The 22,534-nt window shown below is 43.7% G+C and overlaps 1 protein-coding gene across 4 annotated transcripts in view; it reads right to left on the reverse strand.

The window, feature by feature from the left end:
- GRIN1 (glutamate ionotropic receptor NMDA type subunit 1) overlaps positions 1 to 22,534 on the reverse strand; it is an 851,805-nt gene that overhangs the window by 378,104 nt on the left and 451,167 nt on the right. For all 4 annotated transcript variants that reach the window (XM_086921247.1, XM_086921250.1, XM_086921251.1 and 1 more), the window contains one exon: positions 8,619 to 8,763. In XM_086921247.1, coding sequence (XP_086777373.1) covers positions 8,619 to 8,763 — 145 coding nt within the window. The remainder of the gene's footprint in view (positions 1 to 8,618; positions 8,764 to 22,534) is intronic.

Consider the following 22,534-nt stretch of genomic DNA (forward strand, 5'->3'; position numbering starts at 1 on the left):
TTCGATGGTGCAGCGCTCTGCGGAGGAGAAGAAGTTGTTGAAGCCTTTTCAGCCTGCTCCTAAGAAAAAGTCTTTTTTCCAGAAGCAGGGGTTTCAAGGGGTTTTGTCCTCTCAGCCCTTTCGTGGTCGGGCCCGTGGTCGGGGGGCCGCGTTCCAGTATAAATCCCGGCCTCAGCAGCAACAGCAGCAGCAGCTGCCACAGCCTCCCTCTGGTGTTGGACAAAAATGACTATGCTTCTGTGGGGGCTCGTCTCCATTTGTTTCTGGACCGTTGGTCAGCTCTGATCTCCGATCAATGGGTCTTGGATATCATCAGGTGGGGTTACCGGATTCCCTTCCGAGGCCCTCCCCCTCTGGATTGTCTTCTGGTTACCCCGTTGTCAAGAGACCCTGTGCGGCGGTCTGCCATGTTGTCCGGCGTCGCCATGCTGTTCCGGAAAGGGGCGGTGGTGCCGGTTCCGGTGGAGGAAGTGGGCCTGGGGTTCTATTCCCATCTGTTTCTGGTTCCGAAACCCGATGGTTCCTTCCGCCCCATATTGAATCTCCGTTCCCTGAACAAGTTGGTGCGGTTGGATCATTTTCGGATGGTCACGTTGCAGTCCGTCATTCCCCTCATCCAGGAGGGAGATTTTTTGGCTTCCCTGGACTTGGAGGACGCCTATTTTCACGTTCCGGTCCATCCTGCCAGTCAGCGGTTCCTGAGGTTTGTGGTCCAGGGGATGCATTTCCAGTTTCGGGTTCTGCCATTCGGCCTCTCCACTGCTCCCAGGACTTTTACCAAGGTATTGGCTCCTGCTGTGGGGGTTTTGCAACATCGGGGTTTCTCCGTGTTTCCCTATATTGATGATTGTTTGGTCTCTGCTTCCTCCTTCCCTCAGGCTCTTCTGGCGGTGGAGGCTACATTGTCCCTGTTCAAGGAGCTGGGGTTCAAGGTGAATTTGGCCAAGTCTCATCTGGTTCCTGTTCAGAGACTTCAGTTCATCGGGGGTCTGTTCGACACCTCTCTAGGGGCGGTGTTTCTCCCTCCTGTTCGGATCCTTTCCTTACAGACTCTGCTGCGGGATCTGTTGAGTCATCCCTCTGCCCCGGCTCGTGTTTGGTTGCGGGTCCAGGGGTTGATGACTGCGACCACTGCTGTGGTTCCTTGGGCTCGCCTCCATCTCAAGCCCTTGGTGACTCATCTGTTGGCTCGGTGGGACCCCTCCCGGGCGGATTACGAGACTCTGATTCCTCTCTCTACTACTCTGATTCTGGACTTGGACTGGTGGCTTTGCACTCCCAACCTGGAGAAGGGGGTGCGGTTTTGTCTTCCTCCTCCCCTTTTGTTGACGACGGATGCCAGTCTTTGGGGTTGGGGGGCCACTTTGGGGTCCTTGGAAGCCAAGGGTCGATGGTCTCAGGGTACCTGCACCCGTTCCTCGAACTGGCGGGATTTGGCGGCAGTCTGGGAGGCGGTGCAGTTCTTTCAGGTTCATCTCCTGGGGGCGAATCTGTTGGTTCGTACCGACAACCAGGTGGCACGTTGTTACTTGAACCGCCAGGGGGGGACCAGGTGCGCGTCTCTGAACATGTTGGCCTCCATGATTTGTGCTTGGGCGGAATCTCATCTGTTGGCCTTGAGGGCGGTGTACATTCCGGGACGGTTGAATTTTCATGCGGACGCTTTGAGCCGCGACCTTCCATCTTCTGTTCTGTACCATCTCTCTCTTCCTCTGTTCCTGTCCCTTTGCCTTCGGTTCGGGACTCCTTGGATCGATCTTTTTGCGTCCCCTCACAACTCTCTCCTGCCCCGGTTTTGTTCGGAGGTGCTGTGTCCTCAGGCTTGGGCGGTGGATGCTCTTTCGATTCCCTGGCCTTCGGGCCTTCTGTATGCTTTCCCTCCCATTCCCCTCCTCCCGAGGGTGCTGCAGAAGATTCGGAGGGAGAAGGTTTCGGTCCTGTTGATTGCTCCTTTCTGGCCTCGCTGCATTTGGTTTCCTCTCCTGCTGAAGCTGGCGGAGGGTCGGTTTGTCCGGCTTCCTTTGTGTCCATCTCCTCTTCAGTTTCCACTCCTGTCTCTGCCTTGTCTTCGTCGTTTGCAGCTGACGGCTTGGCTCTTGAGCGGTTGACTTTAGAGTCTTTGGGTTGTTCGTCGGTGGTGGCTCGTGACATCCAGTTGTCTCGGCGCCCTTCGACCCTTAAGTGCTATGGCCGCCATTGGGGTTCTTTTGTGTCTTGGTGTTCTCATGGGGTGGATCCTGTACTGGGGGTTCCTACTTCTGTGTTGGAGTTTCTCCGGGATGGTTTTTTGAAAGGCCTTTCCCCTTCCACGTTGTCTGCTCAATGGGCGGCAGTTCGTGCTTGTCGGGGTCCTGGGGACTCCTTGGAAGGTGTTGCTCCTTTGGTTAGTCGGCTTCTTCGGAGCTTTCGGCTTCGTCGGCCGGTTTCTCCTGTTCTCATTCCTTCTTGGGATTTGCCTACTGTATTGCGTGGTCTGCAGTTGCCCCCTTTTGAGCCTTTGATGGAGGCGGATTTGTTGTGGCTGTCCGCTAAGGTGGCTTTCCTGTTGGCCATTACCTCTGCTCGCAGGTTGGGTGAGTTGGGTGCCTTGCTTGTTTCGTTTCCCTATTTGCAGTTCCTCCCGGATCGGGTTGTTTTGCGGCTTGATCCGGCTTTTCTGCCTAAGGTCTCTTCGAGTTTTCATTTGCAGCAGGAGGTGATTCTTCCTGATTTGCCTGCTGATGGGGATTCCCTTGTTCCCCCTTCTTTGGATGTTCGCAGGGCTCTCCAGATTTACGTCCAACGTTCCCTGGGGTTCCGGAGTTCTCCTGCCCTGTTTGTCTCCTGTGGGGGTGTGGCTAAAGGGAAGAAGGTTTCCACTTCCACGATCAGTCGGTGGGTCCGTTTGGCGGTCTGTCAATCTTACAAGTCTTTGGATTTGCCTCCTCCGTCTCATGTACAGGGTCGGTCGACGCGTTCTGTGTCTGCTTCCTGGGCTGAGGCGGCGGGGGTCTCTATCCAGGAGATTTGTAGGGCGGCCACCTGGCAGTCTCATCACACGTTTGTGCGACATTATCGGCTTGATGTTTTACATGCCTCTGCTGACAGTTTTTCTGTTGGCGTCTTGAACGCTGTTGTTCATTAATCTTTTATTGATTAAAGTTTTGTACTCTGCATGAATCCCTGGTGTCCTGCGTGTTTTCTTTATTGGTTCTCTGCTTGTGAGTTCCTCACGTTGTTAGGACTGGGACGGGGAGGACCCATGAGGGGGTAATGTCTTATTACTTACCGGTAATCTTCATTACCCCGATTAGGGTCCTCCCCGTCCCAGTCCTCTTCCCTCCCACCCTCCCGCTGTGTTTGTGTCGGAGTCTTGTTGATAACAGGCATGGCGGTAGGTGGGCGGGGCTTATGTATTATTGAAATACTGGCGTTGTGATTGGCTGGGTGGAGGCAGGACTGCCTCACGTTGTTAGGACTGGGACGGGGAGGACCCTAATCGGGGTAATGAAGATTACCGGTAAGTAATAAGACATTAATTTACACAATGCCGCCCACGCGCCACACCTCCCCAGGCATCGGGTACACCAAACCATTTGTGGCCTCAGTTAAAACTCGTGCCCGCAATGCTCTCCACCCGCTGCGTCTGGGATTAAAAACTTTGACACCAAGAAATCGCGCTTCAACTCTCCACAGTGACTCCTTCTCCCAAATACGACTACGCTATGAGGCCCCTCCCTGACCCCCAAAGCAGCCTACTAACCAGCTTTCATAGAAATCGGAAACCCAGGAAATTTGCTGCTGGTTTGCCGCTTCAGGAGTTGCTGGAAGGGACAAAGAGGGTTTCCTGACCTCTCCCGCAGCTTTTATAGATGCCTGACGTCAGCAGGACCCGGGCCTCACTTCTGTCCACCTACAGAAAATAGAAAGCAGACTGGCTCTCGCCCAAGATGCCATTAAGGGCGCCACGCCCGAGGTGCGGTTGGCGCCAGTCAGAAGTAGTGCTGTGAATGGCTTTAAAAGCCAAGACGAGGAACTTGTACTGTTGGAGGTCTTTTCTACGCCTCAGACTCACTGATTTAACAGCCCCTGATTTATTCTTATAATTTCTTCTTCCACCTACAGTCTAAATAATGTATTATATGAAAAAGGCAACTCCACAATCTCCTGCTTTGCCTCTGTTCTCAGACCTGTGAGTCTTAACTGTGATTGGCGTTGAAGAGCGTTCAGTGCACTTCATCCCTTGCTGCCAATTCGGCTAGACCAGCAGGCACTCAAATAAAAAGTTCAGAAGGCACTTACCACTTAGCAATAATTCGTAGTGCTTCTTGTTTCACTTCAATTGAAAGAAGCAGTGAGAAGCCTCCCATTTTATCCCAGAGGGATTCATCACATCCACCCACACGACTGGATGTTGGCGCTCTAAGTGCCAACCCCTTAGTGGTGTAGACTTTCTTGCCCAGGTGTGCCGATCTTTTCCTTTCTTTTTCTGGTGGTCGTGAAAACAAGGCTGTATACAATAAGACATTCACAAAATCCACTAGGATATGATTAGACCTTCTACAGAAAACGTATATGTTCCTTCTGGTTCCTTATATGTGATATAGTGGAATCTGTTGGCAAGAATGTCTATAAAACTGTCTCTAATGTCCTTTGCATTATTCCATCGAGTCAACGACAGTTTCAGCATCTCAAAGGACACTGACTGAGTACATTACATACAGGAAATCAGAATATTATAGACGTAGCTGCTTTCTTGGTTACAGATATAACAGAATGAACCACATCTGAGGCATATTGTTTTGTTGGAACTTAAGTAACATCAGGAGTTGATGGTGGAACATATCTACCCATTAAGAGTATGATGAAATATAAAATCTAGTTGATATAGTTTAACCTTAAAGTACAGACATTGATTGTAGAAATGAAGGAGTGTCCACAAATCACCCCCTTCTAGGTAGGATCTATTTATTCAATCATTCAATCAAATCGGATTTATAGAGTGCAGCTAATCACTCAAGGGGGTATCCAGGCACTATGTTCTTCCTAGGATTAGTAAATAGGCAAAGTCTTGAGTCCCTTTCTGCATTTCGGAAGAGAGTATGATCTTTGGAGGTGAAAGGAAGGTTATTCCAGGGCTTGGCAGTGATGTAGGAGAAGAATCGTCCTCCGCTGTAGCTTTGGCAGATGCGGGGAGGGTGCGAGGGCAAGGCAGAGCGCAAGTGTCTGGAGGGTTGGTGGAAGTAGTTGATGTATGCTGGTCCTTAATTCATTTCTGGAGGGCCTTGTATATGTGTATCATCATCTTGAATTGCATCTTTTCTGGATGAGGAGACAGTGGGGGCTCCTGAGCTGAGGGTTGATGTGGGTCTGTTTAAAGAGGGCACAGACGAGTCTGGCACCTGAGTTCTGAATTGTCTGGAGTCTCTTCAGGAGTTGGGTGGTGATTCCTTCATAGAGCGCGTTGCTGTAGGGGTTGAGTGGTGGTTTTCCTGGTGCTAACAGTGAGCTATCAGAAGATTTTTCTGGGGCATGCGGAGGGTATGCAAGCAGGTGGAGGAGACTGCATTGATCTGGCATTTCATGGTGATTTCGCTGTCCAGGATGCTGCCAAAGTTGCAGGTGTGGTCTGTCGGTGTGAATGTAGGTCCGAGTTTGGCGGGCCACCCAGTTGTCGTTCCACAGGGAGGTGTTGTTCCCAAAGATCAGCACTTCCAACTTGTCTGCGTTGAGCTTCAGGCAGTTGGTCTTCGTCCAGTCAGAGACATTTGTCATGCAGTTGTGGATGTTGGTCCTAGAGGTGAGGGCGTCTCCTGATAGTGAGAGGATGAGCTTGGTGTCATCTGCATAGAATATGATGCTGAGGCCGTGGGTTCTGACAATACTGGCCAAGGCCGTCATATAAGTGTTTAACAGGATGGATCCGACGGACTAACCTTTGGGAACATCGCAGCTGGTGCTCTTGGGTTTTGAAGTGAAGGATAGTAGGCGGATTCTCTGGGTTCGTTCTGTGAGGAAGGATGAGATCCATCTGAGGGCGTCTCCCTGGATCTCAATGTGGTGGAGTCTTTTGATGAGTGTGTGGTGAGAAATGGTATGGAACACTTATGAGAGACTGAGAAGGATCAGGGCTGCTGTTTACCCCTGGTCCAGGAGGGCTCTGAAGTCATTGGTGGCAGTAACCAAAGTAGTCTCAGTGCTTTGGTTGGTGCAGAAACCGGATTGAGAGGTGTCCAGCAGGTTGTTTCTCTCCATGTGTTCGGTGAGTTGGTGGTTGATGGCCTTCTCAAGGACTTTGGCGGGGAAGGGGTGCATAGAGATGGGGTGGTAGTTCTTGAGTTCACTGGGGTCTTCTCCATACACCACAGGTTCAACCCTAAGAATGCCAAAATGCTGACTGCCTTGGGCATGAGAACCTTTACTTCAAGGTAGAAACCCTCAGTGTGATAGACCTGCTCAGCAACAATCACACTCTCATGATAGATCATAAAATGAAATATGTGATGATGTAACAAAGTGCCTCAGCCTTGAAAAAGGATAGGAAGCAGGGAATGTGGGGTTCTAGTCAAAAATGAAAGGTAGCAAGACGCAATCATTGTTTTCTTAGCAGGATAGTCTTCAGGCTTACTTCAAATCTTCTCTGGTGGAACTATATCTTGTTCACGGCTGGCAGATGATGTTTTTATTGGGCAAAAAATATCATCTCTTCACTCTCTTCAGGAGAATTTTAAATTTCATTGATCGACAATGCTTGTGGTTGTCAACATCCCGATGGTCAGATAAATGAAAAAAAAACTTCTGAAATAGCAAACATCCTTGCTTACTTTACACTCATGTACGTAGCTATTTTTGAACGAAGAAGTCCAAAATGAAATCAAAACACCAGGTAAAAAGGAAACTGACAATAGGCATAAAAACTAAAAGGGGTCAAAAACCACAAAAAAAGAAGGGCCATGGTGTCCTGGAATATCTATGATTGATTGGAATAATAGAGCATGTGCTGATGTAGAGAGCAGGACACTCGATGCAGACACAATATTTGGCACACAGATGTCCTGTATAATCAAGCCTGAGGAAGTCCTTGTGTGGAGGAAGTCCTTGTGTATAACTACATCTCCCCCATGTAACTATATATGCAAGCTTACATACATGATAAGGCCAACTCATTGCATACATTACTACATGATTTGATACAGGACAGCCGTACTGACAATGATGAAGTGTAAGGAAGACCTGGACTTAATGATAAAAGGTAATGAGGAATAGGTGGAATTGATAGAAAAGTGGACCATTGAGACATGAGACCCAGCGTGAGCTAGTGCTGCAGCACTGCTGCATCTGGTAAGCAAAATGTGTGTAAGTAACAGTGAGGCTGGGTTGGGATTGGGGTTGTAGAAAAGCTCATATGAGGCAATGCATGGTTTTCCCAGATGGTCAGTTTGGCTCATTTCACTTGTGGTTCCTGAGGTGCACGTCCAGCCTACAGCAACCAAGTGGATCAGTATGGCCATACTACTAGAGCATCCCCTCCTACTTCCCATCCAGACCAATGCACTGATGTGAAGACACATTTAAGTCAACAGGTGCAGAGACAAGGAGCCTAAACCATAAGCTCTTGTTGAAATACAGCTCTACAAAGTTCAGATAGCTATCGAGGCCAGGGTTTATTACCCCAACACAGATCAAAGGTTCGAAAGCCCTTTCACTGTGGGACAGTTGTTCAGCAAGACATGTCATTCTCTTATTAGCCCCCGTTCTCTTCACAAACTACAAGATCTTCAATAAACAGTTTCTGTGACTGTGCAGCTTGAGAGAACTAGCCCTCAAGTCATAAAAGATGGCAGTGAAGTTGATGAAGAGGATTTACTTTGGCGTAGCAGTCTAGAAAGTCGCAAACTGACAGAAAGTAGTAGGGTATAAGGTTGGGGGGGAGCAAAGTTGCTGTTTTTTCAAAGGGACAGAATAGCTCTGGCGTTACCAACCGAGTAGCCTGGCCATAGGTTTGGCCAAATAATAGCTTATATAGTGGGAAGGCCAGGGAGGCATACATGCCAAAGCTTTCTCCGTAGCTGGGAGTTCCATGTCAGCAAATGTTTTTGGGAAACCTTTGGTATAGCTGAGGGTATGGGAAAGGTACAGAGCCCGAGGAAAGGTCCCCATTGACATCAATGATTCATGAACTGGCATGCAGTCTTCCAGATTGGGAGTAAATGATGTCTAAGAATAGGCCCTCAGCTATTCATCCCCCTCTATCTTTATAGTATATAGTTAAACCCAAGACAAAGGTTTTTCTTCCTGTGTAGCGTCAGTGTATTCTTCTATTGTGTGCACGACGAGTAAGACTGGTGGCTCAGTCTCTCTTCCCAATTCAAAGAACAGTTTTTAATCCCTTAATTCATATTGTGACTTTAACACGAGCCACAAACAAGCTTACCGACTCAGGCATTGGGGTCTGTGAAGTTTACACAAAAGTCTCTCAGCTACGAACGTCCACACAATACCAATAGCTGAATGTCTAATTACTAGCTAATTGGTTAATATAGCACATGAAATAGTGCATTTAACATTTCATTATGGCTACAACCTCATCATAGATTTTTAACAGGTTCAAAATATAATGAAAATCAATGGTTACTTACATTGCTGCCATTGTAGATGCCGATTTGGACCAGCTTGCGGTTTTGCAAGTTCATGACACTGTAATTAGCGAACTTCCTGTCTCCATCTTCATTAAACTCAACTCTCCCTGTTACGCCCTCTGGATACTTGGAGGACATCAGGACTCTGAAATAAAAAGAAATGGTTAGACCACTCACCACTCAACCAGGGTCACACAGGGATACAAAAGCTGCTCTGGCAAAAATGTCCAACCTTCTTTCCCCTTGCTTTGTTATCTCTTTCTACTGTTTTTATTTCTCTCTCTCTCTCTCTCTCTCTCTCTCTCTCTCTCAGCCCTTCTCCACCCCCTCCCACCTTCTGTGATGGGGCATCAGCAGCGGCCTTCAAAGAATAGAAAGAATAGATTAGACCTGGGAAATGAGGAGTCGGGACCTGCACGTGACCCACGCTATGTGACCATTTAGGAAAACGGAAGTATTTCCAAAAGGTGCTAACACAGCACATATTCTACATCTATTCTTATTCTTGTTTTGATCTTCTAATAAACCGACCCGAAGTATAAAACACATTTGTGGGGGCATTTTTTTAATCATTTGATCAACAAAACAAATAACTCAAGATTTTTAACTTTAGTGGTGATAGGTTAAATCTCTTCAGTAAAGAGGGGTGACCCTCCCTTTAACACATAAAGAGTACCGCCTAATTATGACATTGGTTGGTGCTGCGCCGGCACAGCACAGCCAAAGCTGTGCACAGACTGCCTGCCTGATTACGAGTTGAGCTCGCGCAGGCAGATGGTCCTTTTGCTGTTCCCATGGAGGTGCCCTGAAAAAGGGCACTGCAGTGGGAACGGCAAAAATGTTCCAGCACTGCATGGACTGTGAAGTCCATGGCCTGCTGGAACTGGGGGTGCAATCACACAGTGGACTACTTGTTGTGCCCCCCTGAATGAATCCCATAGGGGGCGGGAGCTTGGGGACCCTGTAGTTTGTTTCCTCAACGCCAGCCTTTTCGTGGTAGGTTCAATGTCATGAAAAGGCTGGCAGTGGAGGAACACGTAATATGCTCGGGGGAACTGCATCAGTCTGGCTCGCCATATTATATTGCCCCTCTGCCACACCATCGCCAGGTGGTTCCCTGGCCCAGCTGGTGGTCCCTCGCCAGAGTGACTCAGAGAGTAGTAATCTGGCGGACGGACCACCACCACCACGAGTCTGGCGGTTCATGGACTGCAAGACTCATAATCAGACCCTAAGCTCTTTTCCTTACATTTAAGTGGGGATATTGGACATTGCACATTGATTCTTTTAATTTTCTTAATGGAAAAACTGTTTTCCTCATGGTAAAACTTCCTTCTTTACAGCTCCAAAAATATTTAAAATGTACTGCCATCTAATAAAAAATATTCACGTCATTGGATGAGAAATTACAATATTAAGCTAGTTTATATTGTCTGAACTGCACAGTGAGTAAACATAAAAGCTAATGTTTATAAGGAGCGATACGTTTAAATATTATTCTGTAGTAAAGTGATTCTTAAAATTGCATACTGACTGCCATAAACTTATGCAGAGATGATTAGTCTTACAGCTGTGTACATCAAGTACCACATTTGTCTTTATGATGAATTTTGCATTTGCTAAGTTCCACATTTCTGTTTTATGGTACAGTTTGCGTTTGCCAGAAAAGGCTGAGGATTCTTAATCTATAACATTTAACCTTGTATGCTACAGTAAAATTTTAGATGTGCGTCCCTTGTGGACTATGATCCTTTGTCCAAGGTCATCAAATCCGGCAAAACTGTTGTGTTAACCGGGCATAAGGCTCCAAACTTGACTTAAACAATAACAAACGCTGCCTTTATATAACAACACACTATTTGTTTGGGGTGGGCGGATCTCACGGAGTTGCACTACGCAAAATTTCGGGGAATTGCATAAAAACTCTGTAGAATTCCTGCGGCAGTAAACTCTGCTACGCTATGCGGGAAGTGGAGTTTTTTTGCCAAACTCCGCACTCCAAGCAGAGTGCAAAGTAGACAAAAGATTGCAAGCGCCGCCAGCGGAGGGGAGTACACCGCTCAATCCTAACATTTGGGGATATGTCCACCTGCATGGGAACTAGTTCATTTGAGGTTTGATGTAAAGGATCTAAGGATATACATCAGATTGTTTTCCAGATAAATTGGCTTGCGAAATTTACAAAACATCTACATTTCTGTGCCATACGCAGGCAGACAAAACATTTACACAATAGCCTTCAAAGATATAGCTTACTGTAGTACCTAGGTATTATGAATAGGAACATAACATAACAATACACTTTTGACTTGAAACAGGAATACTTCACTCAGTTTTGAATAGACAATAAAGGATTACATTTAAAATGCAAGCCTGGATCATTTAAAATAGAGCACTTCTTTCAAAACAAGACAGTTAACCCTAAAAGTCTTACCTTCACATTTAGTCCCAAACAGCAAGTGAGAATTTTATGACCTGCCATGCTCAAAACAATTGATACACTTAACCTCAGAAAAGCTACTTATAATAGAATACATGTTTGTTTTTTTAACCCATTTATTATTACCAAAAGATTGAGTAGTCTGACCTTATTACATACATCTAATTGTAGCTGCAGGAGAAGACTACACACACACATGTTGTCATTGTGCATACTTTTACAAATCTCCAGATGATCAAAAATGCTCCATAATGTATTGCTTATACCAAAAATGTTTATTAAATCTATGAATACTAAATAAATCCAATCGTTTTCATACACACATGATTTCCTATAATGTTATATATCACTGAAGGTCTAAGTTGTTGTAAGCAGACTAATATTGAAAGACACATGCATACTCATACATGTGAGCACTCCATTAATAAAAACTCAATACCCTGTCCGCTTCCTCTCTTAAAGGAAAGAAACATGCAAAGGTGCACCAGAAATGCAAACTTTGTTATAAGTGTTCCGGAATAGAAGCTCTCCTTTTTAGATTGCACCACTAAAATTACAAAAAGTCTCTGGTTAGAGCTAAATCTGAATTTCTACAGACTTCCATCAACACAACTCCAATTTCCCACAAATAATTGTTCTCTTTGGTAAATACATTTTTGCAGTCACTAAGAAGTTCCAGAACAATTACCCGTATGCATGAGTTCTGCAATGCATTACAAATTTTTTTAATCTCTAAAAGTCAAAGAATATATATTTTGACATCAGATCATTACAGGAATTCAATACTGAAAGTAACAAATATCTCACTACAGCTCCAACTCTTGGCTAGATCTGTTTTCAGTCTCGTAGTGAAGAAGAAATTATTGACCAATTCCACTAAGTTAAATCTGGTCTTCAGATAGCATATATATAGGTCCTCCTTTTCAGCTACTAAATACTACTTTGTCTTCTGACGGATCACTGACATAATATTGATCAGACAAATATAGAAACACAAAAATATCGGAAATTAAATATCTGTAACAAAAATATATAGTCCTTATACTTAACTATAAAAACCACAAATATCAAGAACACAAATATCGTTGTTAAAAATATTCATATTTACATATATCGAAAACAGAATTATTGTTAGCTTTAAATAATCATACAATATGTAAAAAATATCGATCCACACAATATTGAGTACAATATTATTGGCAAAAAAAATAAATAATCATCAATACTTTTCAAACACTTTTCACATACAACAAAAAATTTAAATAAAACCAAAACTTGCTATACAGATATTTAATTTGAATAAACATATAATACATCAATAAAACATTTACCATTCACCCCAAAAATTAAGCACCAAATTAAATATTGATAGATATAAACATTATTTTAGAAACAAAATTACCAAACTATATAATATACAAAAATAGTAAAACATAAATTAGAGTTCACCATGGAAGGATTTAACTGCTCAAAAAATTCAAGCTATAGTAAACACACTAATAAACTTATACTATAAATAACTTTAACCAATGAAATCAAATAAACAATTAAATCAACAGTATATAAAAGGCACACTAATTAGAAAAATTAAATACTTCAAAAATGACAAATGCTGCACGACGAGGAAACTATTTCTACAAATCATATTAGAAAAAATATATACATCATAAGAACTACATAATCAGCTAAGTAACACTTATATTTAAACTAAAATGTAACTTTTAACAAGCCTAAGAATATAAACTAGCAAATTAATAATAACGCACTTTCAACCTTTTATCTTTTCTACACAAACCTCCTAAAAGAAAAATCTACAACTTGAAAAGCAATAAACTACCAAAAAATATCAAGTGATCACGAAGCAGCAAAACAGAAAGGCTATTACTATCATTTCAATTTAAGTATACGGAGACATATCCTAACGTCTGCACTAAATGTAGAATATTCCACAAACAGACAATTTGCCTTTGAAATTAAAAAAATGATAGTACTAGCCTATGTCCATGTTACAGAGGTAGCCAAACACTACAATCTACTAATAGAAATCCCTTTCTACCAACAACATGAAGACAAATTAATGGCCTCATTTTGATGTCGGTGGGTACGCCATCAACAGGCCGTCGGTAGAGGTCTCATCAACATCCAGGCCATTGGTCCGACCACCCCATTACGACGCGGATGGTCAGACTGCAGCTGGCTGGAGGACAGACTGCCGCCTCCGACAGGCTCAACAGCCCGTCTGGGCGGCGGTCGGACACTAATCCCTACAATAGCGGCGGTGTCTGCGCAAGCATCACCATAGGGATTAGGGTGTTCATTTCCCACAACCTTTTCATGGCGGTCCCATCACCACGAAAAGGCAGTCGGAAAGATACTCTGGGGACCCCAAGCAGGGCCCCCATTACCTGTGGGCCACTACTAAGTGGCCAGGGGGGCACTTGTGGTGCCCCCCAAACATCCATCCACTGTGTGCCAGGCACCACATGGTGGCTGGCACGCAGTACATGGATGTTGTGAAACATGCCTTTTTCTACTATGCTTATGCTGCTGCCCTTTTCTGGGATGCAGCACAATCCGCTGTAGAAAAATGCAGTTTCCAACCACCTACACGGAGGTCTTATCAAAATATGGCAGGTGGGACCGCCGACTACTTCTCAGGCGGTCTCAATCCCACTGCGATGGCAGTCGGACACTCTTCCAACCGCCATAGTAATGAGGACCTAAGTCCCCTAATGGACTATTTTGAACACACTTGGGATGTCAGACTGCATCTCTCCGTACACCGTCACCAACCCAAATTCCAAATACCGTGGTGGAATGTCTATACCAGCACCTTAGCACAGTAAAAGAAAACAAACAAAACAGCAGAAGGATGGAGCAGTGTCTTTCAATCCACACTAGGCAAATCTACCTAGAACTAAAAATAGAGCAATCTGCTAGTCAAATTTGGCCCTCAACTTATCAAACAAACCAAAAGAATGTATGACATCACCGGCTACACTAGATGCGGCAGCAGGTCTCAAGCGACTCCCCTTCCCCCTCCATGACTTAAGTTGTCCTTATTTTGTTGTACCCTATGTCCCCAGTTTGGTTCGAACTGCACTATATCCGAACTGTTTGCATGCCAGACGGTAGCGGGACCCATCAGTATTGGTCCACCTTGCCCATGGATGCTACCCCATGATTTCTTGTGATAATGGTGAGCTACTCAGCTGTCTCTCCCTTTGCTGTTGGGTACTGCACAGTATGCTGCTGGCAATCACTTTTCTTTTCTTTCTCTCTCCTCGCATGACCACTGCTTTGACCGTATGCTTAAAATGTGCAAAAATGTTAATCAATTAAAAAGATTTAAACAAAAAAAAGAATGTATGACATGTTACAATTTAAAGTTAAACTCTGCATAAATAGTTAAGGACTACATTACTTAGAAATGATAGCCAAAAGCATACTCTAAAATAACTCTTAACCTACCAAGGTCCACAAAAAGTACAACAAACTGTAATCCAAATATTTTTTTAAAATAATAAATACATTTTATTACCTCAGTCAAACAACGATTTAAAATAACAATTTAATAAAGATTGATATAATAAAATTATATACAAATTATTGAAAAAAAACAACTACCACCAACCATAACAGATCAAATAAAATTCAATTCATCAAATAACATTGCATAATGCAAACAATTTAACATAACAATCACATATATTTACTATAAACAGTGTAACATCACATTTCCCACCCAAAATAAATAGAAATTTACTTTTCTGTAGCTGCAGATTTTTCTCAGGCTCCACGTAACAAAAATGAGTAATCCACCAAATATCAGATAAATGAATCCCCAAATCCTCCCAAAAATGCAAAAACATAAGGCTGCCAATCAAAATCCATCAAAGTAATCCATATTATCAAATTCCCGTAAAATTACTTGTGCCTATGCACCCTGGGGTGCATGCAGAGGTGCACAACATGTGCCACCCTGTGGGCATACACCCCAGTTCCTGTACTGTTTTGGAGTTCCCATTGTGTGTCCCTGTTGTACTGTGATTCTTAATCATTTTTGAGGCATTTATTGTACTTTGATTCTTAATCATTATTGAGACATTGTAAGCATTCTCGCAGGCAGATTGTGCACGGACGTGAGTGTTCCTTTTCCTGACTCACTCACGGCAGAGCATTCCGCTCTTGCCAGAATGTCCATGACTATGACATTCTGTTTATCTTCAAAACTGGCATCAGCATGCAGACAGCTTTGTTCTGATTGTGTATGGATGCATGTTGTCTTTGAAATCTCACTGAGCTTTATTGATACTGTTCAGATTCACAGTTGAGTCAGTTGACTGTAGATCTTCTTGCTGCCAGACCTGCTGCTTTGGGCTCCTTGTATTTATACCTAAAAATAAATACTTCAATACTTTTAAAATCTAGGATTGCCTTTCTCCTTTTTCCTGCTGGATGAGCCTTCTCTCCTGGAAATCACATACTACAGTCCTATTTTTAGAGGCACCACAGTGGAACATAAAAAAAAAGTCTGCCAGACAGGAAGAAACTCCTAATCTGTTGGACGGCCCGACCATGGGTTTGGTGGTGCAGCGGTAGGGTGGGCCCTTAGTGTACAACACCTTCCCCACTATGACTTAGATTGGAATGGGAATATTAACTGTTATTCCTTTAGTGTCCAACACCTTCCCCAATGTGGTTAAATTGGAGTGGGAATAGTAAATGTCGGTCCTTTAGTGTCCAACAACTTCCCCAATATGGTTAGATCGGAAAGGGAATACTAAAGGTCACCCCTTTTCCACTACTAAAAAAAAAATATTATATACATTATTACAACAAAAAATACAAACTTCAACAGTTCCATATAAAAAATAAAACATTATTTAAAAAAAATTACATTGAAAACATACAATGGAACACACTACGATGCATTACATACTAATTAACACTTACAAACGATATTACATACAATATTTTCAACATCGATATTTCCCTCGATATTAAACACAATATTTTAACCTTTGATATACCTTTCAACAATATATGTGATGTCCCGATATTCCTGCCACGATATTTTATCTCAATATATATTTTTTTATATTCTGTCTAAATACGTCTTTTGACACATACAATACTCTAGCAGCAGGGAAGTGTGGAGTTGTGATTTACAGTTGAGTCCTGGGTGTCTAAGAACTTCCTCAAACTCAGTGGAGAAAAAACAGAGAGCATCATTACGATGCCAGTGGGACTGCCACAGACAGACTGTCGGTGGCGATGCCACTGACAGCAACCCTTCGGGCTGACCGAAGCATTATAGTGCAGGCGGTTGGACCCTTAACTGTCGAGCGACAGACCGTCACCTCCGACAGGATCCACTGATCCCGACAGGGCGGCAGTCAGAATCATGATCCTGAATAGAGGCTGTGCCTGTGCAGTAACCGCCTTCAGAATTATAATGTCCATTTACGTCAGGCTTTTCATGGTGGTCCCACCACCATGAAAAGGCTGTCAGAAAGTGACTTTGGGGGCCTCAAGCAGGGCCCCCGTCCCCGTGGGGCACTGCTAAGTGTCCTGGCCTGCACTTGTAGTGCCTCCCCACACATTCATGCACGGTGTGTCAGGCACCACATGGTGCCTGGCACACGGTGCATGGATGTGCACAAACTGCCTTTTTCTACTGCAGCTTGTGCTGCAGTCCTTTTCCTGGACAGCAGCACAAGCTTCAGTAGAAAAAGGCAGTTTCTGACCGCCTAGATGGCAGTTTTATCATTATATAGCAGGTGGGACCGCTGATTGCTTGTAGGGCGGCCTCTTTCCCGCTGTGATGGCAGCCAATCGCTTAACTGACCACCATCATAATTAAGTCCAAAGGTACTAATAGATGGGAAACAGCTGGTTGGACTCATTCTAGCCACAATCGCAGGGAATACTTCAGTGGGTGTGGGTAAAATCTGTGAGCATAAGTCTAGATCCTTTCAGTCTCAGATAAACAAAATTACTGTCTCCTGCTCCATATATTGCACCAAATAAGAAATATTCTTTCATTTAGTCTCAAGATACCTCATAGCTGAGTTATCAAGGCCTGTGTACAATTCAAAAGTGATTATTGCAGCAACCTTTATGCAGGCGTATAAGAAATATACTTGAGAAAGACCTCTTAATTTTCATGCAGTGAAAAGGTGTATCTTATTCATAAGTTTGCATCAATGAAAACCATGGCTGGAGAAAGTGCTATCATGTTACTCACGCAAGACAGTTTCTTAACTGTCTAACAGTGAATCAATGCATCTTTTTCAAAACAGGTTCTTTTATGCACAAAATCTATTATGATCAACACAGCTCCTGCCTCATGGGTATATTCCCCATGCATAACATGGGAAGGGCTCTTTGTTACTTCTCTGCTCTCATACTCAAGCGCCCGGATGAATCGCTCCCTTAATAGAGGGCGATCCATTAGATATCTTGGCCCGAGTATCTGAAATCTGCTGAACATCACATTACAAGAGATACAAAGATAAGTGTTCTTCAGAAAAATTCTACAAATTCACATTTTGGTAACTTTATTAACTCTGATCTGAAGATTCTTCTCACAAGTCCTGGTAGCTTCAAACCCAAGGTACTCATATGGAGTGATAGTTTGCACTTTAGCAATAAATATATAGAATAAATTATATTAATTAATTTTTAAAAGTGTCTTGGGAGATATTCATTACAAATCCCTATTAGCCAACAGCACTAATGTATTTACATTCAGCTGAAAAGTAACAAAGCAGTTTGTGTGAATTTCCTAGAGATTTTTCACAATTGATTCCTATTGCCTAATAACAGCAGCCCATTGCTCATGTATTTGCATCATTATTCTTCACTCTTTTCTGCTTTAATTTGTTTCATTTTTGATATTTCCTATTTCTTATATTTGAATAGTATTGGTCAGACATAACCTATAGCCAGGTTGACTTCGCGTTTTTGCAGACACAACGCCCACAGTTGTGAAAAGGCAAGTGCATTTAGTGCATACTATCTGCTGCCTCACACTGTCTCCATCCCTTCACTGTCAGTCATTCATTAGGGGCTGCAAAAGGACTGCTGCCTCATAAACATTAGTAAGGCAGGAGTTTTCTGACACTCTGCAAATGCTCATTTTAATGATGTGACTGATGAGCACCTCAATCACACAGTGAAATGAAGTTGGGGGTTGCAAAGCACTTAGGGCTTATTTACTAAAGAAGTGGTGGAGCGTAGCGTTAGCCTCCTTGACTTAATGCCACGCTCTGCCACTTCTAAAACGTAGGGCTGCACCATATTTAAAATATTATGGTGCAGCCCTGCATTTCCCCCCGCGATGGTGCTAAATTGAGCAGCCTAAACCATTTCTGTCCTCTCTGGTGCATCTGCCTGGCAGGAGGTGGAGACAGCATTGTAAAATGCAGACCAGGCCCATTCAGGTGTGAAAGAAATCTCCTCCCCTACTCTAAATGCAGCCCAAGTCTTTTCAGTCCAGGCCTAACGCATGCAGGAAAGGCAGGACACACGTCAACCCCCCTCCCCCCGAGTGGCCATCTGAGAGAATGCACATCCCCAGTCCCTGTCATTCAAAAGCCAGACAGTCAATCCGCAAACCAGCAGAGGCACTCAGGATGGCTAAGCAGGAAAATACCTACTCTCTATAAGTGGTATTTTCAAACACACAATATAAAAAATCATCTTTACTAAAAGATGCACTTTTTATATTGTGAGTTCAGGCATACTAAACTCCATCTTTCCATCTTGCCCCAATGGGAAGTTATATTTATAAGATGTCATAAATAAACTCCTATTCTATCCTATGGGACAGATAGTATTTCAATAATGAAGAACGAAATTGGCAGTATTTCACTATCAGGACATGCCACACACATCAGGACATGTCCTACCTTTCACATACACTGCACCCTGCCCACAGGGGTACCTTGGGCCTACCTTAGGGATGACTCACATGTAAGAAAAAGGAAAGTTATGGCCTGGCAAGTGGGTGCACCTGCCAGGTCGACATGGCAGTACCAAACTGCGCACAGACACCGCAGTGGTAGGTCTGAGTTACAATTACAGGCTGCTCATGTGGGTGGTACACTGAGTGCTGCAAGCCCACTTGCAGCATTTGATGTACAGGCCCTGGGCACACACAGTGCACTGTACTAGGGACTTACTAGGTGGAGTGGTGTGGCTCACTGGTTAGAGGCGGCAGACCCGGAAGCAGAGGTTGGCCCGGGACCAGGGTTCGATTCCCGACGCAGCAGGGTCTTGGGCCAAGGTCAGCGGACTCGATAATTCTTACCCGGTGCCTACTCTAACCATGGGTCCCACTCAGCAACTCTGGGCAATAGCTTGCTTAATCTCCACTAACGGCCCCATCAGCGCCGGGGATGCTTGTCTTCACCTTGGAGATGCCCAGGAGGGACCATCTCACAGGGAAAGCCAGGATGGGTTCCCCCGCGGTATACAGCGCCGGGACGCCCCTTTGCTGGGGCAGCTGTGCGCTTTACAAGTATACGACATTTAACATTTAACTTTTAAATAAAATATACCAATCATGGAATCATCAATCCATAAACACAATTTACAGGGAAAGCATATGCACTTTAGAACTGATCAGCAGTAGTAAAGTGCACAGAGTCATAAAACCAACAAAAACAGGGTCCAAAACAGGAGGCCGAAAAGTCTGCAGATAAACCCTCTGGACAAGCCAGGTCTAACACTACCTTTGGAAAAAGGGACACTAATATTTATTATAATGTTTGGATTATTACTGGTATGCCCTCTGTTTTAAGAGCATTTTTTTCTTTAGGAGGAGAGTTATATTTAGCCCCTATTGTATGCTGCAGTACCATCTTATTGTATCACAGTTATGTGAAGATCGTAAATGTAGCAAACTATCTTTATCCTGAAATGAGACAAATACAATTATGAAGGCTTAAGTAGGCAAGAATTCAGTAGCTTTCTGTTTTGAAACTAAATCAACTATATTATGGTCTAGCTAAGTCTACATAAAAATTAGACACAAATTACCAAATAAGTGCCTTAAGATATGCATAGCGCTAGCAGCTGTGCACTGTGGGTAAGGTTCATGGACCAAAGCGACACTAGAAACCAGAAAATGCAGGAAGTAGAAGATGGCATACACTTCCCGCTAGACAGCTAGGGTTTGGAATGCCATTTCAATTTCAGATCGTTCATTTTTCATCACTACACCACTTCTGCAAGGATCAGAAAACCTCATTCAAGCAATATCTCATCAAGGGATAAAACCGTTGTCCTGTACCACTCCTGGAGAGTACCCACTCTTCTCCCATCCAAAATCCCCGTCATCTCCCCCACAGCTCTGCCATACCCCTCGCTGACCAAAACCTCACCTTCAAAACCGTATCCAAGTTCTCCTCTGCTTTCTAGTTTATACTTCCACTCTTGTTGCTGGATCCCTATCACCCCCTTATTCCATTGTGTAGAGCACTTGCCTTCTTTAGACATACTTTCTGATGTATGGACCAAACAGACATTCCCAAGGCCCATGCAGTGACCTGTGATATTTTCAATTGCCTCACACTATTGGGTGATATCAGTTCTATATTAAAATACATTTTCAGAGAGATCATGGTACAATTGTAGTTCACTCCAGCTGTGTAAACTCCTCTAGCTGTATTTATACCATTGTGTGGCTCTTCTGTAATCTTGACCATTCCTCAGAAAACAGCAGAGTCCCTCTGGGCCTTCTGCAGTGAACCGTCGTAGTTCCACTGTAAGGCCATTCTCTGTCCCCTAAGTCACTACCTCGTGAAGGTGGGATTTTGAAGCAGGACAGTGCTCAACGTCACAAGTCAAGTGCCTGATCTTGACGTCCTTGCAGTCTGAACAGAGCAGACGGCATAGTCATGCATCCACTATTCATATTTACTACCCAGTGCCTCACAGAAGAAGAATGGTGAGAATGTATCTTGAGACTTGTTTTCTGAATACCAATTCTTAGCATTCTATGCATTTTTCACAAGCACACATTTTGATCGCCTAGTTTGGAACTTGACAGCTGGAATTTCTGGTATGCTCAGACTGACTGTACATTCAGATGACAGTGTGTTTCTGAGGAAGAATGGGAAGCTGAAAGGCCAGCGATGCTTTCAAAGGGAATGCTGACCTCTGAAAAAATGTATACCTAGAGCTTTGAGAGTTGCCTTGAATTTAGACTGACGCCCTATGACAAACACTGCAAGGGTTATGATGAGCCCTGAGGAAAGTACTCTTCTGCCCCCAATCACCACCGTTGTTTTTATATTTCATTTACTCAGCATAAACTCGTTTGGCAGAAGCCTCTCTGATCTTCATTATTTAAAGCATTGGTGTCAAACATAATTCCTTCAGAGCCGGATCCATGGCAGCTTTTCAGGATATTCGTTGACTGTGTACATATTTCACTTGGATATATTTCTTGTAAATTTGCTTGAAGATCCATAACAATCTTATACTCCAAGTCCTTCGTTGGACACCCCTGGACTAAAGCAGGTCAACAATATGAAGTGGTGAGACTCAAGCACAGCAGAACGTGCCAGTATGGACTTCTGTCTTTGCTTGCATGTGAATGGATGCTTGGGTATCCACTCCAATCGTGCTAAACCCTTGGCTCTGGTGTTGGAGTATGAGTACGGTGCTCAGGGAGAGTTGCCTCACTATGAGCAGTTGAAACTTGATTCAAACAAGAGAGTCTCTCCCAGCATAGCTGTCTGTGTGAGTCAAGTTAAAATCTAACTGACCGCAAGACGAATCGGCTCCCAGGGTAGTCCTCACTCCAAGATGGTACCATGTTTGTTAGTTCACACTTCCTTGGGTGTGGTCCTTATGTGGAGACACACTTTTAAAATGAAGGTTGGGTTTGTAGTGTCGTTTTTTCTTATTTTAACAGTGTCACGATATTCAATGTTGTGTATACCTCACAATAAACTGCTGTGTCATATGCCTGTGTATGCCCAAGCTCCGACTTCATGGCAATGTACCGCTTTATAGATAGGGCACAAAGCAAAATTGTGGTGTTGGCGCAAAACAGCTGCTTTTTGCATTACATTGCTTCCCTGCATAGTTGTAAATCTATCAGAAGAAACAGGGGTGGCTGGGCCCAATGGGAAGGAGGGTAGGCAGGGCCACACTAATATGAAATAGAAATGTTTGCCTATGCCTCCGGATTAGTTAAAGTACACCTGATTCATGTACAAGTAAACCACAATTTTTTAGTTTACCCAAAACAATTTATGTTTTCAATTCGTACTCAATTTACAAACATAAAGGAGAAATTCAGAAACACAGAACTAAGACCACTGTCAACCTCATGTCTTAGCCATATACAGTTTCAACAACACTTTATACATATATACAATAAACCAAACATATATTAGACATTTTTCAAAAACGTGATTTTTCCCAAAAAACAAATATCACAATGAATACGTAGAAG

Source organism: Lissotriton vulgaris, chromosome 5 (genome assembly GCF_964263255.1).
Source record: "Lissotriton vulgaris chromosome 5, aLisVul1.2, whole genome shotgun sequence".
NCBI classification, from domain to species: domain Eukaryota; kingdom Metazoa; phylum Chordata; class Amphibia; order Caudata; family Salamandridae; genus Lissotriton; species Lissotriton vulgaris.